Source organism: Oncorhynchus gorbuscha, linkage group LG07 (genome assembly GCF_021184085.1).
Source record: "Oncorhynchus gorbuscha isolate QuinsamMale2020 ecotype Even-year linkage group LG07, OgorEven_v1.0, whole genome shotgun sequence".
Lineage (NCBI taxonomy): Eukaryota > Metazoa > Chordata > Actinopteri > Salmoniformes > Salmonidae > Oncorhynchus > Oncorhynchus gorbuscha.
Window position 1 is genome coordinate 76,661,173 of NC_060179.1, and position 18,728 is coordinate 76,679,900.

At 42.9% G+C, this 18,728-nt stretch overlaps 1 protein-coding gene across 1 annotated transcript in view; it reads left to right on the forward strand.

Moving 5' to 3' along the window:
* Window positions 1–6,462, forward strand: part of LOC124040379 (tetraspanin-15-like) — a 34,379-nt gene extending 27,917 nt beyond the window's left edge. The window contains exon 8 of the mRNA XM_046357522.1: window positions 6,046–6,462. Within this exon, the coding sequence (XP_046213478.1) occupies window positions 6,046–6,219 (174 nt within the window). The 3' untranslated portion in view covers window positions 6,220–6,462. The remainder of the gene's footprint in view (window positions 1–6,045) is intronic.
* Window positions 6,463–18,728: the final 12,266 nt, after the last annotated feature.

Below are 18,728 nucleotides of genomic sequence, written 5' to 3' on the forward strand. Positions count from 1 at the left end.
GTATCCTATTACACAGATTTGTTTGTGGTGGAGTTTATCGGTTTCTATAATGGACTCATATTTATAATTTTCAGTTGAAGTCGGAAGTTTACATACACTTAGGTTGTCATTAAAATTTGTTTTTCAACCACTCCACACATTTCTTGTTAACAAACTATAGTTTTGGCAAGTCTGTTTGGACATCTACTTTGTGCTTGACACAAGTCATTTTTCCAACAACTGGGGGAAGGAAAAAGAGGAAGGCTTGCAAGCTGAAGAACACCATCCCAATCGTGAAGCACGGCGTTGGCAGCATCATGTTGTGGGGGTCCTTTGCTGCAGGAGGGACTGGTGCACTTCACAAAATAGATGGCATCATGAGGAAAGAAAATTGTGCATATATCGAAGCAACATCTCAAGACATCAGTCAGGAAGTTAAAGCTTGGTCGCAAATGGGTCTTCCAAATGTACACTGACCCCAAGCATACTTCCAAAGTTGTGGCAAAATGGCTTAAGAATAACAAAGTCAAGGTGTTAGAGTGGCCATCATAATGCCCTGACCTCAATCCTATAGAAAATTTGTGGGCAGAACTGAAAAGGTGTGTGCGAGCAAGGAGGCCTACAAACCTGACTCAGATTTACCAGCTCTGTCAGGAGGAATGGGCCAGAATTCACCCAACTTATTATGGGAAGCTTGTGGAAGGCTACCTGAATTTTTTTTGACCCAAGTTAAACAATTTTAAAGGCAATGCTACCAAATACTAATTGAGTGTATGTAAACTTCTGACCCACTGGGAATGTGATGAAAGAAATAAAAGCTAAAATTAAGCATTCTCTCTACTATTATTCTGACATTTCACATTCTTAAAATAAAGTGGTGATCCTAACTGGCATAAGACAGATCATTTTTACTAGTATTAAATGTCAGGAATTGTGAAACTGAGTTTTAAATCTATTTGGCTAAGGTGTATGTAATCTTCCGACTTCAACTATATTTATAATGGTATCATCTATAGTGGTCTCATATCTCGACTAGAGAGGAGGATGCATCCTCCTTATCCGTTTCTAAACTCAGCCTCTCAGAACAAGTCATGGATTGGCACATTAGACACTTTCTATTGGTTTCCAATTCCATGTCCATATTATCAAGGACAGAGGGAAAATGGGACAAATGTGCAACATTGAATTTACACCTTCAAATTCTGTGAGTGTAGTTTCTCAGATCGTATTAAGAGCTTTTTGAGTTATTCTAGCTGTTGGCACAGATGTAACTAATAGGAGGTGACCGGGTGAAAAATGCCCTGAAATAAGGCCTGTTTTTTTTCTCGCAATTACTTCAGAACTACGGCAAGCAGCTCGGACAAAAGGTAATAATAATAATAATATGAAACAGGGCTCCATGAGAGTCCTTTGGGTGCCTTTTGGCTAACTCCTAGTGGGCTGTCTTGTGCCTTCTGTCTGACAACTCTACCATAAAGGCCTGATTGGTGGAGGGCTTCAGAGATGGTTGTCCTTATGGAAGGTTCTCTCATCTCAACAGAGGAACTCTGGATCTCTGTCAGTGACCATTGGGTTCTTGGTCACCTCTCTGACCAAGGCCCTTCTACCCCGATTTCTCAGTTTGCCTGGGCGGCCAGCTCTAGGAAGAGTCTTGGTGGTTCCAAACGATATCTTTATTTTAAGAATGATGGAGGCCACTGTGTCCTTGGGGACCTTCAATGCTGCAGACATATTTTGATACCCTTCCCCAGATCTGTGCCTCGACACAATCCTGTCTTTGATCTCTACGGACAATTCCTTCGACCTCATGGTTTGGTTTTTGCTCTGACGTACACTGTCAACTGTGGGACATTATATATACAGTGGTGTGTTTTTCCAAATCATATCCAATCAATTGAATATACCACAGGTGGAGTCCAATCAAGTTGTAGAAACATCTCAAGGATAATCAATAGAAACAGGATGCACCTGAGCTCAATTTCGAGTCTCACAGCAAAGGGTCTGAATACTTGTGTAAATTAGGTATTGTTTTTTTAAATACATTTGCAAACATGTCTAAAAACCTGTTTTCACCTTGTCAGTATGGGGTATTGTGTCTAGATTGATGAGCTGTTTTAAAATGTAATCCATTTCAGAATAAGGCTGTAATGTAACAAACTGTGCAAAAGGCAAGTGGTCTGAATACTTTCCAAATGCGCTGTATATACATTCTGAATATGAGCGTGTTTGGCATGCTGGATGGGCCTCCCAGTTAGGAATGCTTCTCCACTGCATAGAATACATATTTGGTTGATCTCCCCATACACATGAATTCCCTATGGAGACAGCTTTAATTTGTTGTTATATGTGTCTTATAGACGGGCCGAGACGGAGCAGTATTTCCACAGCAGTTAGTCTCGATGAGTGTATAACTTGTTCCACCCTTACAGCTTAGAACTAATCATGAGGCCATTTTGGGTGAAGGGAGTTTGGGGGACATAACTAGAATCTTCTCAATAACTGACTTGAGCAGAATGCATTGAAGAAATCTATTGTTGTCCATGTAGGTTCGACGTTGAAGCCTCTCTGTTGAAGTGTGACCTTGATGAGTAAGGGAACCTGAAGGGCTTCCTTGTTTGTAACTTACATGCTCATCTACCATAGCTGTGATTAGTTAGGCACTTAAGTCCGGAAGGAACATTTTCTCCGGATGAGAAGGTATTTCATAATGGTCCCACGAGCCTTGCTTCACCACATGCTCCATAAAATGTCCTGATAATTAGCTATGTTTTATTAGCAATATTACCATTTGCGTTTTGTAGAAAAAGGGATGGAGAGCGCTACAGGGGTACACCTTTGTAGATATTTAAAGATGGAGATTGTTCTTTGGTTACCAATAAGTTTGAAAGTTGTATGCGTCAGTGTCTTTGAGACTTTGTTGTGAAGGACAGAATACGGCACATGTTAATTATGTGTCCAACTGCAATCTGTTCCTCTGAAAACAAGGAATACAAATACAATGTTAAGTTTATCTCGAGAGACTTTAGTTGTTTTAAATATTAAATAATTAGAATTCTTTATTGGCCGCTACATTTTCACCTCCCCCATAACAAAATACTACAGATCTCCTTTCAAAATACAACCCCCTGGGCACAGATGTCATTTGTCTATCAGATGTCTATTTTTGATTTACATTCGGTTGAGTTGTCAAGTAACATGAATTCAAGTCAAAACAACAAAAAATGTCACCATGACATTGGATTTAGGTTAAAAGTTGGGTGAAAAAAACATTATATTCCCTTACTTTTAGTATATCAAAACAGTTTTCTACGTTGATTCAACGTCATCATATTTAATAACTATATACAGGACCAGTCAAAAGTTTGGACACTTACTCCTTACAGGGTTTCTTTATTTTTACCACACAAAGGGGTTGAATACTTATTGACTACAGACATTTCAGGGTTGTTTCATTTTGAATTAACTGGTAAAAAAAAAAAAAAAATGTTTTTAAACATAATTCCACTTTGACATTATGGTAAGCCCCAGTGACCAATAATCTAAATTGAATTACTTTTAAATGCAGGCTGTAACACAACAAAATGTGGCAAAAGTAAAGTGGTGTGAATACTTTCTGAAGGCCCTGTAGATGGTTCCCCATATTTACAATCACATGTAGCATTGGAGGGAACACAACATGGAGGGTATTGACCAAAGACTGTATTGACCAAAGACTGTATTGACCAAAGACTGTATTGACCAAAGACTGTATTGACCAAAGACTGTATTGACCAAAGACTGTATTGACCAAAGACTGTATTGACCAAAGACTGTATTGACCAAAGACAGCTATTTTTCACAGTAAGTGGCTGTAAAAAAGGGTTTTAAGTCTTCTGACTGGCACTTTTAATCAATAAGTCCATTGCCTACTCACTTTCTATTGATTGGAAGGAGCTGTGGCTGCCTGTCTCTGGGAATAAGTGATGATCTCTATCACCTGAAGCTATAGTACTTGTAGGCAAAAGTGAGTCGTCGAATGAAGTCTTTCCCTGAGATCCCATATGTTATTGATTTGAGGGTATTTCGATTGAGCTACTAATGCTTTATTGATGTTGCCACATAGGATTAATCATTCAATGTAATCTAGTCATTTGAGCAATCCTCCCACTTACTGTACATTATATACTTTGAGACTGTCTGATAAAATGAGGTTGGTTTTCATAGACTGGTTGGTTGTTGAGCAGCAAACCCGTTTTATGTGCGACTATGGGGCTAAACAGACAGGGTTGGTTTAGATTGTTGACAATGAAAATGTAATTACATTTGCACAAATCAGCACTTGTCTCTCAAATACATTGTTACAATTGGTGGCTAGTTAGCGAATTTGTGTTAAAACACCTCAAAACAAGACATCAATAACAAGATAAAACTAGCTGAAACGAGGCACCTACGATTCCTCACATGGCAGCTTCTTGTCATTGCTGCTCTCTATCTGGTCATCCAGAATCACAACAACACATGGACTTCTGCACATCGTTTTCTAGAAGTTGTCAGATACCTGTTTATTTGAAACAGGCCAAGGTTGAACAAGTGGACAGACAGCTTTAGATTTGATTAGCCATCTGTTCAAGACTTTTCTTATGTCTGAGTTTCAGACCCCTCAGTCAATGACTTATGAAACTAAAATGATATAGCTGACTTGACTTGCTGGCTACAGCACTTCTACTGATGTTGAATACTTTCAACAGACACCCACAAGGATACCGTCTAAGAGGCTGCTGGCAGTAAGAGAACATGATGTAGCTTAAGATCTAGAATCAGCACAAGCTGTGGCTGTCTGTTCATAGATCACTGTAGCTCTCGTCTGGCTCAGGTCTGTGCTTTTGGTTAAATGCATGCTTCAGACAATTTTTTAAAACGTTTTTGAAATGTGTTTTGTATCAAGGACAAAATGTCATGATGTGAAACAGAACAAATTGCTTATTGACAACCACCTCCCCCAAAGAAAAAAAGGCAGTGGTTGGTAATGCCCTGTAGATCCAAAGTACCCCAATCTTTCTCACTCAACATCAACAAAACAATGGAGATGATTGTGGACTTCAGGAAACAGCAGAGGGAGCACCCCCCCTATCCACATTGAAGGGACAGCAGTGGAGAAAGTGGAAAGTTTTAAGTTCCTCAGTGTACACATCAACGACAAACTCAAATAGTCCACCCACACAGACATTGTGATGAAGAAGGCGCAACAGCGCCTCTTCAACCTCAGGAGGATGAAATGTGGCTAGTCACCAAAAACCCTGACTAACAGATCCACAATCGAGAGAGAGCATCCTGTCAGGCTGTACGGCAACTGCTTCACCCTCAACCGCAAGTCTCTCCAGAGGGTGGTGCGGTCTGCACAACACATCACTGGGGGCAAACTACCTGCCCTCCATGACACCTATAGCACCCCGATGTCACAGGAAGGCAAGAAAGATACTCAAGGACAACAACAACCCAATCCACTGCCTGTTCACACCGCTACCATCCAGAAGGCGAGGTCGGTACAGGAGCATCGAAGCAGGGGCCGAGAGACTGAAGAACAACTTCTATCTCAAGGCCATCTGACTGTTAAACAGCAGTCACTAACTCAGAGAGGCTGCTGCCTACACTGAGACCCAGTCACTGGCCACTTTAACAAATGGATCACTAGTCACTTTAAACCATGCCACTTTAAATAATGCCACTTTAATCATGTTTACATATCTAACATTACTCATATATGCATATACTGTATTTTATACCATCTATTGCACCTTGCCTATGCCTCTCGGCCATCGCTCATCCATATATTTATATGTACATTCACCCATTTTTGGATTTGTGTGTATTAGATCGTAGTTGGGGAACTGTTAGATATTACTGCACAGTCCAGAACCAGAAGCACAAGCATTTCACTACACTTGTTTTAACATCTGCTAACCATGTGTATGTGACAAATACAATTTGATTTGACATTGAACTAGTGCTTGCTAAAGCAAGGTCATCTTCCACAAGGGTGTAGTTCAAGACTCTATTTCCCATCTCTGAATCTCCTTGTGTTTGCAGTTCTTGGGCGTGATCATTAGCTGGCTCTACATCACACGAGTGGAGGATGCCATTGCTGAGTATGGTAACTACCAGGATGGACTGCTGGACGCAGGGGACAGTGATGGCTTCAGGGAACCCAAGAAGCAGAGCAGAATGGCCAAATGTTGCAGGTGCATGCCAGAGATCGACTGAGCGTGCCTCATGTTATCTAACTAGCCTAAAACACTGCTGTGCCTGCCTCAGCCTTACAACACACTGGAGCTATCAGCTCGAGTTTTACAACCACTGTTCAGAGACCTTTTAGTGTGTGTTTTTGGTTCTATTCAGGGATTTTGTTTTTCAGGGGCTCATTTATTAAGGTTTTATTAGGATGGAAGGGTCTACATACTGGTATGTGCCTGTGCTGTGTGAAAAATAAATGGCTTTTTATTATTATTATTTTTCCTCATTGGTGAAGTATTGATTTTATATATAGATTTACAGCAAAAACTTAACATTTTCTGTAATACTAAATACAAATATGTAGCTCACTAGCCAGCCCCTCATAGGAATACCAATATTTCAATCATTATTACCTCAGACTCCTGTATTGATGCCAATTAATTAAATGGGACATTTGTAGCTGTTCAAAGAGATATATTTTCTATGGTGAATTTTATGAAGGGTACCTACCTTGATTTTTAATAATCATTGGAGATGTCATGGGTTCAACACATTTAAAGGAGTAGTTCAGGATTTTGGTAATGAGGTCCTCCATCTACTTCCCCAGAGTCCAATTAACTGGTGGATACCATTTGTATGTACCTGCGTGCAGTTTTAAGGAAGTTATTAACTAGCATTAGCACAATTGTTATCCAGCGTTAGCGCAATGACTGGATGCTAGCTGTTCGCGTAAACTTCCAGTCATTGTGCTAATGCTAGTTAGCCTTGGCTCGCGAAACTACCTATTAAAGTCCTTTTATACTGGACTTCCATGAGTTCATCTGACTCTGGCGAAGTAAATAAAGGGCCTCTGCTAAAATCACGAACTATCCCTTTAATGGTTTAGGTGAGTAAAAATCGAATGAACTTACAGTAAGTTTATGATCAGTCACACAATGTGGCTTCATTTGAGTTAAGAATACCAACGTTGTTAATGATGTACAGCATACACATGGTCTATTGCCCACATTTTATTAGGATTTTGTACTGTTAAATGGTTTGGAAGCGTTTTATGGCTTTGCTCAGTCAGTGACATTTACCTGTTGTGGGATCTGCTAGTGAGCCTCTTAAGCTCTTTGCAGATCAGCATCATGTACTTGGTATTCCTGCCGATGATTGTATACAGTATCAGTCAAACGTTTGGACACCTACTCATTCCAGGGTTTTTCTTTATTTTTTTACTATTTTCTACATCGTAGAATAATAGTGAAGACATCAACTATGAAATAACACATGGAATCATGTAGTAACCAAAAAAGTGTTAAACAAATCAAAATACATTTTATATTTGAGATTCTTCAAGGTACCTTTGCCTTGACGACAGATCTGCACACTCTTGGCATTCTCCCAACCAGCCTCATGAGGTAGTCACATGGAATGCATTTTAATTAACAGGTGTTTCTTGTTAATTTGTGGAATTTCTTCCTTAATGTGTTTGAGCCAATCAGTTATGTTGTGACAAGGTACGGGAGGTATACAGAAGGTATCCCTATTTGGTAGAAGACCAAGTCCATATTATGGCAAAAACAGCTCAAATAAGCAAAGAGAAATGACAGTCCATCATTAATTTAAGACACGAAGGTCAGTCAATGTGGAAAATGTCAGGAACTTTGAACGTTTCTTCAAGTGCAGACGCAAAAACCAAGCGCTGTGATGAAACTGGCTCTCATGAGGACTGCCACAGGAAAAGAAGACCCAGAGTTACCTCTGCTGCAGAGCATAATTTATTAGAGTTACCAACATCAAAAATTGCAGCCCAAATAAATGCTTCACAGAGTTCAAGTAACAGATACATGTCAACATCAACTGTTCAGAGGAGACTGTGTGAATCAAGCCTTCATGGTCGAATTGCTGCAAAGAAACTACTACTAAAGGACACCAATAATAATAAGAAGAGACTTGCTTGGGACAAGAAACACGAGCAATGGACATTAGACCGGTGGAAATCTGTCCTTTAGTCTGATGACTCCAAATTTGAGATTTTTTTGGTTTCAACCGCCAAGTCTTTGTGAGACGCAGAGTAAGTGAACAGATCATTTCTGTATGTGTGGTTCCCACCGTGAAGCATGAAGGTGGAGGTGTGATGGTGTGGGGGTGCTTTGCTGGTGACAATGTCAGTGATTTATGTTGAATTCAAGGCACACTTAACCAGCATGGCTACCACCGCATTCCGCAGCGATTCACCATCCCATCTGGTTTGGGCTTATTGGGACTATCATTTGTTTTTCAACAGGACAATGACCCAACACACCTCCAGGTTATGTAAGGGCTATTCGACCAAGAAGGAGAGTGATGGAGTGCTGCATCAGATGACCTGGCCTCCACAATCACCCGACCTCAACCCAATTGAGATGGTTTAGAATGATTTGCACAGCAGAGTGAAGGAAAAGCAGCTAACAAGTGCTCATCATATGTGTGAACTCCACTGTTGGAAAGGCATTTCTCATGAAACTGGTTGAGAGAATGCCAAGTGTGTGCAAAGCTGTCATCAAGGCAAAGGGTGGCTACTTTGAAGAATCTAAAATCCCAAATATATTTTGATTTTGTATAGCACCTTTTGGTTACTACATGATTCCTTATGTGTTATTTCATAGTTGTTTTATGTCTTCACAAAACCCTCAATGAGTAGGTGTTTCCAAACTTTTGACTGGTACTGTATGTCTTTTAAAAGCATGGTCGTATGGGACCAACTTATTCATACTTATTCAGACCACAAGTGCAATCCGCAGCCTGTTTCTATGGAAAAGGACTAAATGAGATAGAACGATTAATGACTTCATATTTGAATCCATCCACACCAAATGGGAAGTTAAACAAATGGTCAACTTGTTTTCAAACTCATTTTTGACTCTAATTACATCAAATGAATGTCAATCAAAACTATTGATTATGTATTTGTGACAAACTTTTAAGGTGCCATCAGATTTATTTTTTATTTTTTAGATCTTGCTTTGAAATCTTCTTACTGTTCAGTTGTGGTGGAGGTTATAAAGTTGTCTTTTTTTATGCTGTTTATTTTTTGTGTGTGAGCTCACTGTAATACTTTTGAGCATTTATATAGCGATCTGGTGAATAAATAAATCATATTTACAGTCCTGTTGAGCAGCCTCGGTAGTGGTGTTTTTCGTTGCTCTTCCTGTCCTGCTGGTTTGTCTGCCTATGCAGAGGGCGTCCGGCTGTGACACTAAGTATTTGACTCTTTCATGGAGCCCAGCCCACCCAGAATAACCCCTGGTGTAATTGTTATTCTCTGTCCCACTACAAACCCATTAGTTATCATCAGTGTACTTTACCCTCTTCAACATTTTCAAACACCTTTCTAACACAAAACCCATGTTAGTTTTTTCCATGATGCCTTCAGTTTTTCTTAAGACAAACACTGACATTTCTCCTAGAAATGTATGCCCTGTGTACTGAGCCTTTTTTTTATAGGTGTAGACATTCTTACATGGTCTTTGTCATGACATCAAAGCACGTCCAGTACCCTCCCTCTCTCTCCCTGGTCTTTCACTGTTCTTTATCTCTTTACCCTTCACTCACAATTAACATTGGAGGTAAAAATGCTCTGTACTGTTAGTGCTCACATGGGTAAATGGCCATAGGTACAGATGAAACATCTAAATGACCATGAAGGACACCTAGAAAGTACTTTATAGCTTGTGATGACACTATTCAGCACTTGACCCCTTAACAAAAGGATCATTTCACTTGATATTTATGTTACGTAATGTATGAATCGGGATTTGGTACACTTATTCAAATGTTTGTACAAATGTGTGATAGCCTGTCATCAACACTGCAATTTTAACAGCAAAATATTAAAAATAAAATCAAAGTTTGTCATGTACGCCAAATACAATAGGTGTAGACATTCTTACATGGTCTTTGTCATGACATCAAAGCACGTCCAGTACCCTCCCTCTCTCTCCCTGGTATTCCACTGTTTCACACCTTACAGTGAAATTCTTACTTACAAGCCCTAACCAACCGTGCAATTTTTAATAAGTAAAAAAATAGGTATTAGGTAAATAATATGTAGGGAAAGAAATACAAAATAAAAAGAAAACAGTAAAATGACAGTGAACATTTATCATGTTCAACATTTTCTTTGTCAGCTTTTGGATTTTGTACAACGGAGCATCTGGGGAAGTTCTATTTTAATCAGGTAAGTTCGGAAAATGGCCTGCAGCTAAAATCTGTACCCTTCTTTTCAGAGGAAGAATTGGGCCCTCAAGCTATCCTTCTGCTGTCACATTTGAGAGATACTCATTGGGAATCGATTTCTTTATTTCAGAAATGGTGCCCTGTACCCACAGGATTTCTGTGGCACAACAAACAATTGTTATTTTGTTTACACCACAAATCATGGAGATGAGCTCTAAGGATGGCACACACTCAATCATATACAGCCTTGGTGTCTTCCAGATTACCAACAGAGTTTGTGGGAACAAATGGCTTGTTTTGTCTGCAGTTAAATGGTTCTTAAAGTGGAGATTTGGCACCTCTTTCGGGGTTGTTATAGATCTCAGACAACACTCATCCGCTCTGCTTCCCGGGGACTCCTATTCATCATTACTGTCTGTAGGACACCCATCCTCATCCCAACCACCACTGATATACTGATGGGCTTTTAGAGGACATCAAATGCATTGAGGACAAAAAGCATGTAGAATGACATCTAACATATTTATATAAGTATCCAATGTGTGTCATACTACTGTAAGTACCCAGTCATGTCTTGAAAAATAACATGTAAATTATTGGCTATAAATGAATGTGATATTTCTTATCGGGAGTTTTTTTTTATACCATTATTTAACTAGGCAAGTCAGTTAAGAACAAATGATTATTTACAATGACGGCCAACACCGGCCAAACCGAGACACTGGGCCAATTGTGCGCCTCCCTATGGGACTCCAAATCACAACCAGTTGCATACAGCTTGATAACCCCATGGTACTGCTGGAGTTTTTCACTCAGTGGGGTGGAGTCAGTCATCGTATTTGTCATGTTTGTCTGATGATGTTGTACCTGACCTAGAAGAGACATCTTCATCTGTGGCGATGTTGCTATGGCTACTGTAAAACAAATAGTGGGAGCCTAATACGTCAAAGGATGCATAGATGGACTAATACCCATCACTTCACCCTCTACACATAGATGGACTAATACCCATCACTTCACCCTCTACACATAGATGGACTAATACCCATCACTTCACCCTCTACACATAGATGGACTAATACCCATCACTTCACCCTCTACACATAGATGGACTAATACCCATCACTTCACCCTCTACACATAGATGGACTAATACCCATCACTTCACCCTCTACACATAGATGGACTAATACCCATCACTTCACCCTCTACACATAGATGGACTAATACCCATCACTTCACCCTCTACACATAGATGGACTAATACCCATCACTTCACCCTCTACACATAGATGGACTAATACCCATCACTTCACCCTCTACACATAGATGGACTAATACCCATCACTTCACCCTCTACACATAGATGGACTAATACCCATCACTTCACCCTCTCACATAGATGGACTAATACCCATCACTTCACCCTCTACATAGATGGACTAATACCCATCACTTCACCCTCTACACATAGATGGACTAATACCCATCACTTCACCCTCTACACATAGATGGACTAATACCCATCACTTCACCCTCTACACATAGATGGACTAATACCCATCACTTCACCCTCTACACATAGATGGACTAATACCCATCACTTCACCCTCTACACATAGATGGACTAATACCCATCACTTCACCCTCTACACATAGATGGACTAATACCCATCACTTCACCCTCTACACATAGATGGACTAATACCCATCACTTCACCCTCTACACATAGATGGACTAATACCCATCACTTCACCCTCTACACATAGATGGACTAATACCCATCACTTCACCCTCTACACATAGATGGACTAATACCCATCACTTCACCCTCTACACATAGATGGCAGAATACCCATCACTTCACCCTCTACACATAGATGGAGTAATACCCATCACTTCACCCTCTACACATAGATGGACTACCCATCACTTCATCACACATAGATGGACTAATACCCATCACTTCACCCTCTACTCATAGATGGACTAATACCCATCACTTCACCCTCTACACATAGATGGACTAATACCCATCACTTCACCCTCTACATATAGTTGGACTAATGCCCATCACTTCCCATCTATGTACAGATGCACAAAACTGATTGTTTAACCTTTCTAGCGCAGGCGTTCCGCTAGCGGAAACACCACGACATCATTCTGCTAATTTCAAAAATATATTTTAGAAATATGTAACTTTCACACATTAACAAGTCCAATACGGCAAATGAAAGATAAACATCTTGTTAATCTACTCATCGTGTGTAACGTCGGGATAGTGATGGCTGTGGAGTCAGACGCAGAGAGCAGATGGTAGATGGGAAAAAACGCTTTAATGTCCTCAAGCACAGTAACAGGTACAAACATGGGTGAAGCCCAAAACACAGGCGCAACAAACGCAAAACCGCTGTTACCAAAATCAGAAATATAGATAAAATGCATCACTAACCTTTGATGATCTTCATCAGATGACACTCATATGACACTGAAAATATTACCAACCTGTGTCCTATTGTGGCATTCTACTTACCTGGGATAATACAATGCCCTTATCCCAGAGTCCACCTACTGTGTCTGTGTCTCTGTCCATAACGAACCTCCCTCACCAGGGACCAGGATCTCTCTCCATAACAACCCTCACTCGTCAGGGACCAGGATCTCTCTCCATAACAACCCTCCCTCATCAGGGACCAGGATCTCTCCCCATAACAACCCTCCCTCACCAGACACCAGGATCTCTCTCCATAACAACCCTCCCTCATCAGGGACGAGGATCTCTCTCCATAACAACCCTCCCTCACCAGGGACCAGGATCTCTCTCCATAACAACCCTCCCTCACCAGGGACCAGCATCTCTCTCCATAACAACCCTCCCTCACCAGGCACCAGGATCTCTCTCCATAACAACCCTCCATCACCAGGTACCAGGATCTCTCTCCATAACAACCCTCCCTCACCAGGGACCAGCATCTCTCTCCATAACAACCCTCCCTCATCAGGCACCAGGATCTCTCTCCATAACAACCCTCCCTCACCAGGCACCAGGGTCTCTCTCCATAACAACCCTCCCTCACCAGGGACCATGATCTCTCTCCATAACAACCCTCCCTCACCAGGGAACAGGATCTCTCTCCATAACAACCCTCCCTCACCAGGGACCATGATCTCTCTCCATAACAACCCTCCCTCACCAGGGACCAGGATCTCTCTCCATAACAACCCTCCCTCACCAGGGAACAGGATCTCTCTCCATAACAACCCTCCCTCACCAGGGACCAGGATCTCTCTCCATAACAACCCTCCCTCACCAGGGACCAGGATCTCTCTCCATAACAACCCTCACTCACCAGGGACCAGGATCTCTCTCCATAACAACCCTCCCTCATCAGGGACCAGGATCTCTCCCCATAACAACCCTCCCTCACCAGGGACCAGGATCTCTCTCCACAACAACCCTCCCTCACCAGGGACCAGGATCTCTCTCCATAACAACCCTCCCTCACCAGGGAACAGGATCTCTCTCCATAACAACCCTCCCTCACCAGGGACCATGATCTCTCTCCATAACAACCCTCCCTCACCAGGGACCAGGATCTCTCTCCATAACAACCCTCCCTCACCAGGGACCAGGATCTCTCTCCATAACAACCCTCCCTCACCAGGGACCAGGATCTCTCTCCATAACAACCCTCCCTCACCAGACACCAGGATCTCTCTCCATAACAACCCTCCCTCACCAGGGACCAGGATCTCTCTCCATAACAACCCTCCCTCACCAGGGACCAGGATCTCTCTCCATAACAACCCCCCCCCCCACCAGGCACCAGGATCTCTCTCCATAACAACCCTCCCTCATCAGGGACCAGCATCTCTCTCCATAACAACCCTCACTCACCAGGGACCAGGATCTCTCTCCATAACAACCCTCCCTCACCAGGGACCAGGATCGCTCTCCATAACAACCCTCCCTCACCAGGGAACAGGATCTCTCTCCACAACAACCCTCCCTCACCAGGGACCAGGATCTCTCTCCATAACAACCCTCCCTCACCAGGGACCAGGATCTCTCTGCATAACAACCCTCCCTCACCAGACACCAGGATCTCTCTCCATAACAACCCTCCCTCACCAGGGACCAGGATCTCTCTCCATAACAACCCTCCCTCACCAGACACCAGGATCTCTCTCCATAACAACCCTCCCTCACCAGGGACCAGGATCTCTCTCCATAACAACCCTCCCTCACCAGGGAACAGGATCTCTCTCCATAACAACCCTCCCTCACCAGGGACCAGGATCTCTCTCCATAACAACCCTCCCTCATCAGGGACCAGGATCTCTCCCCATAACAAACCTCCCCCACCAGACATCAGGATCTCTCCATAACAACCCTCCCTCATCAGGGACCAGGATCTCTCTCCATAACAACCCTCCCTCACCAGACACCAGGATCTCTCTCCATAACAACCCTCCCTCACCAGGGACCAGGATCTCTCTCCATAACAACCCTCCCTCACCAGGGACCAGGATCTCTCTCCATAACAACCCTCCCTCACCAGGGACCAGGATCTCTCTCCATAACAACCCCCCCCCACCAGGCACCAGGATCTCTCTCCATAACAACCCTCCCTCATCAGGGACCAGCATCTCTCTCCATAACAACCCTCACTCACCAGGGACCAGGATCTCTCTCCATAACAACCCTCCCTCACCAAGCACAAGAATCTCTTTCCAAAGCATAGCATGTGGGATGAATTGTGTAATTAATAACACCTGCACTTGTCTTTTCTTACTAGCACTGACTCTATTGAGGAAAAATTTGAAATACTATGACTGAGATGGTGAGATCACACTGCAGTGGATAGCAGTCATTTTACAGGCTCCTGCCCGATTCTGCTCTCTGCATTGTTGGGAGGGGCCCGTAAATACGCATTTCACTGTTAGTCTACACTTGTTGTTTACAAAGCAAATGAAAAATAACATTTGATTTGATAGGTGGTTGTCTCACCCAGCTACCTTAAAATGCATGCACTAACTGTAAATGACTCAAATGTAATGTAATGTGGATTCACTCGCTGTCCTCGCTCTAGCTTGCTATTTTGATTAAGCAGGACTCAAGTCACACTATTCGCTGTCCCAATGTCACCCTGGGATTCTAAGGACCGAGAGGCACACCTTCTGTTTGCTTTACCATTGCTTGTCATGGCCCATACTGTTTGAACTGGGAGATTAAGAGGCATAACTAGTGTGGTTAAATTAGAATCGTGGTTCTGCATTTTACTGTTTGATAAAACAGCGACAGACAACAGTGGAGACTAAAATTACCTTGAAAACCTAACAGGAATTAGATAACCACCTTTGGTTGATGATTGTGTTGGGTAATGCATCTCTTATCCACCCACAACCAGAACAACAACTGTTACCCATCAAGAAATGGTGTTAGTTGTTCTAACTTATAGGAACCGATTGGATTTTCCTTTGAAACTCTGCAACTCTCTGTTGGCTGGGCACCCCGCTTGTGCCATCAAACCCCTGCAAGTAATCCAGAATGCCGCAGCCCGCTTGGTGTTCAACCTTCCCAAATTCTCCCATGACACCCTGGTCCTTCTCACACTGCTGGCTTCCAGTCAAATCTTCCATCCACTACAAGACCATGGTGCTTGCCTACGGAGCAGACCCTCCGTACCTTTAGGCTATGCTCAAAACCTACACTCCAACCTGAGCAGTCCGTTTTGTCACCTCTGGTCTTTTGTCCGTCCTGTGATTTGTGATTGTCTCAGCAAGCTACAGTACTGAAGATGAATGCATTGTATATCGTTATGAATAACACTGTCTGCTAAATTACTGAAATGTTAATGTATCTCTGTAAATACAGTACCAGTCAAAAGTTTGGACACACCTACTCATTCAAGGGTTTTTCTACATTGTAGAATATCAGCGAAGACTTCAAAACTATGAAATAATGCATATGGAGTAACCATGTAGTAACCATATATTTTATATTTGAGATTCTTCAAAGTAGCCACCCTTTGCCTTGGTGACAGCTGTACACACTCTTGGCATTCTCTCAACCAGCTTCACCTGGAATGCTTTTCCAACAGTCTTGAAGGAGTTCCCACATATGCTGAACACTTGTGGGCTGCTTTTCCTTTACTCTGCGGTCCAACTCATCCCAAACCATCTCAATTGGGGTTGGGTGATTGTGGAGTACTGTATATGTGAATGAAAGGCATGCAAATGTTATCTGACAATAGAGTATTTGTTAATATACTTAGAAATTGTTTATTTGATAATGTTGTTTAATACGGTGATATGGTACCACTTATAGATTTTGGACTACGTCAGGTATAAACCACGCAGGTACCTAGAGTGCATTCGGAGAGTATACAGACCCCTTCACTTTTTCCACATTTTGTTACATTACAGCCTTATTCTAAAATGGATGAAATATTTTTTCCCCCTCATCAATCTACACACTACACACCCCATAATGACAAAGCAAAAACTGGTTTTTAGAAATGTTTGCAAATGTATTACCATAACAAAAAATTGAAATATCACATTTACATAAGTATACAGACCCTTTACTCAGTACTTTGTTGAAGAACCTTAGGCAGCGATTACAGCTTCGAGTCTTCTTGGGTATGACACTACAAGTGTCATGTTTGTCATTTATTATCATGTCTTGTCCCTGTGCTCCCCATGCTATTCGTTTCCCTCTGCTGGTCTTATTTGGTTCTTTCCCTCCTTCTATCCCTCTCTCTCCCCCTCCCTCTCTCACTCTCTCGCTCTCTCTTCTCTCTATCGTTCCGTTCCTGCTCCCAGCTGTTCCTATTCCCCTAATCATCATTTAGTCTTCCCACACCTGTTCCCGATCCTTTCCCCTGATTAGAGTCCCTATTTATTCCTTTGTGATCCGTTCCTGTCCCGTCGGTTCCTTGTATTGTATTCACCATGCTGTGATTGCGTTTCGCCCTGTCCTGTCGTGTTTTTGCTATGATTGTGTATCGCCCTGTCCTGTCGTGTTTTTTGCCTTCATCAGATGCTGCGTGTGAGCAGGTGTCTCTGTCGACTACGGCCTGCGCCTGGAGCGACCTGCAGTCTGTGGCCGCTTCTCCAGTTGTTTCCCCTCTACAAGTCTAGAGGATTTCTGTTATTCCGTTTTGGACTTAAATAAACTCTGTTTCTGTTAAGTCGCTTTTGGGTCCTCTTTCACCTGCATGACAGAAGGAACCGACCAAGGAATGGACCCAGCGACTACAGACGCTCGTTACACTGCCGTCAGGATCCAAGGAGCCATGCTCGGCAGACACGAGCAGGAATTGTCTGCTGCTCGCCATGCCGTGGAGAACCTGGCCGCTCAGGTTTCCGACCTCTCTGGACAGTTCCAGAGTCTTCTCGTGCCACCTGTTACTTCCTGGCCTGCCGAGCCTCCAGAACCTAGGGTTAATAACCCACCTTGCTACTCCGGGCAGCCCACTGAGTGTCGCTCCTTTCTCACGCAGTGTGAGATTGTGTTCTCTCTCCAACCCAACACATACTCTAGAGAGAGAGCTCGGGTTGCTTACGTCATTTCACTCCTTACTGGCCGGGCTCGAGAATGGGGCACAGCTATCTGGGAGGCAAGGGCTGATTGCTCTAACAAATTCCAGAACTTTAAAGAGGAGATGATTCGGGTTTTTGACCGTTCAGTTTTTGGTAGGGAGGCTTCTAGGGCCCTGGCTTCCTTATGCCAAGGTGAACGGTCCATAACGGATTATTCTATTGAGTTTCGCACTCTTGCTGCCTCTAATGAGTGGAACAGCCAAAGAGCTGCTCGCTCGTTTTCTGGAGGGACTCCACGCAGTGGTTAAGGATGAATTCTCTCCCGGGAGGTTCCATCAGATGTGGATTCTTTGATTGCTCTCGCCATCCGCATAGAACGACGGGTAGATCTTCGTCACCGGGCTCGTGGAAGAGAGCTCGCATCAACGGTGTTTCCCTGCTCCGCATCGCAACCATCTCCCTCCTCTGGCTTTGAGACTGAGCCCATGCAGCTGGGAGGGATTCGCATCTCGAATAAGGAGAGGGAATGGAGGATCACCAACCGCCTGTGCCTCTATTGCGGAGTTGCTGGACATTTTGTTAATTCATGTCCAGTAAGAGGCCAGAGCCCATCAGTAAGCGGAGGGCTACTGGTGAGCGCTACTACTCAGGTCCCTTCATCTAGATCTTGTACTACATGTCGGTCCATCTACGCTGGACCGGTTCTAGTGCTACATGCAGTGCTTTGATTGACTCTGGGGCTGAGGTTGTTTCATGGACGAAGCATGGGCTCGGAAACATAACATTC